General features: G+C 60.3%; 1 protein-coding gene across 1 annotated transcript in view; it reads left to right on the top strand.

The window, feature by feature from the left end:
* LOC104998004 (protein FAM3A-like) overlaps positions 1-1,195 on the top strand; it is a 5,046-nt gene extending 3,851 nt beyond the window's left edge. Inside the window, exons 3-5 of the mRNA XM_010852991.1 lie at positions 208-361; positions 447-505; positions 904-1,195. Coding sequence (XP_010851293.1) covers positions 208-361; positions 447-505; positions 904-1,016 — 326 coding nt within the window. The 3' untranslated portion in view covers positions 1,017-1,195. The remainder of the gene's footprint in view (positions 1-207; positions 362-446; positions 506-903) is intronic.
* The last annotated feature ends 68 nt before the right edge of the window (positions 1,196-1,263 follow it).

The following is a 1,263-nucleotide window of genomic DNA, read 5'->3' as shown; positions in this document are numbered from 1 at the left end:
TCACCTCGTGACACACCATCCTCCTGGCGGCTCTCCTACTATCCTCTGTTCTCCCACCAGTGGCCAAAGAGCCTCCCTGAGGGTCCCTGACCTCAACCTGAGCCATGTCTCCTCTGCACGCCAGTCCCCTGGTCTGTGATCACTCATTTGTCCCTATGGGCTGGGCCTGACCACCCCCTCTCAGGTGTCCAGTGCCCCCAGGGCCAGGCCCAGGAGTCACGCTGGTTGTCCCCACAGAGCCGCGAGCCAGGAAGTACAAATGTGGTCTGCCCCAGCCGTGCCCCGAGGAGCATCTGGCCTTCCGTGTGGTCAGCGGCGCTGCCAACGTCATTGGACCCAAGATCTGCCTGGAAGACAGGATGTGAGCCTCTCGGGATGGGGGCAGGGAGGGAAGCAGGGGCTGCATGCCGTTGATGGGCCATTGGAAAGCTTTGACCCGCTTCCAGGCTCATGAGCAGTGTCAAGGACAACGTGGGCCGGGGACTGAACATTGCCCTGGTGAATGGTGAGTTCCCCATGGAGCAGAGATGCAAAGCCGATTGGCAGCCTGCCACCCTCTGTCCACATGCCCACTCCGGGAATTCCCGGGGGGCCTGGGGTGGTAGGGGGCAGCGTGTGGGAGCTGAAGGTTCCACAGAAGTGACCCGATGGACAAGAGCAGGGTAGCAGTGAAGATCTCGAACTTTCCAGGGATGGGAGGCTGCTGCCTGGGGAGCCCCTGGAGGGCTGCCAATGCCTGGCAGCTTTGGGTGTGTCCTGGCATGTGAACCAGCAGCACGGTGGTAGGCATTCACATGTTGGGGGTATTGGGGGGAGCTTCTGGAAGGGCTGCTGATCTGGGGGCTCCGGGTGGCATCACTCTGGCAGCTCCTGCAGCAGCGCCCAATTCTTCCCCCTACCCAGGGGTAAATGGAGACCTCATCGAGGCCCGCGCCTTCGACATGTGGGCAGGAGGTGAGTCAGGCTGCCACTACTACTTTCTGACTGTGGGTGGAATGACAGCTCCTTTGCCCTGAACGCTGTTCCCTCTAGGTTCTCCCGGGCAGCTCAAGTGCTCCCTTGCCTTCAGAAAAGGTGGGGAGAAGGACCGGTGTACAATCAGGGCTTTGGCCCTGGCTTCTTGTTTTCTGGGATTCCCTGGTAGCTCAGATGGTAAAGCATCTGCCTGCAATGTGGGAGACCTGGGTTCAATCCCTAGGTCGGGAAGATCCCCTGGATAAGGGAAATGGCAATCCACTCCAGTACCCTTGCCTGGAGAAATCC

Source organism: Bison bison, unplaced genomic scaffold, assembly GCF_000754665.1.
Source record: "Bison bison bison isolate TAMUID 2011002044 unplaced genomic scaffold, Bison_UMD1.0 scf7180017852735, whole genome shotgun sequence".
Classification (NCBI taxonomy): Eukaryota; Metazoa; Chordata; class Mammalia; order Artiodactyla; family Bovidae; genus Bison; species Bison bison.
Note: the sequence above shows the minus strand (reverse complement) of the source record. Positions and strands in the feature narration are given on the sequence as shown.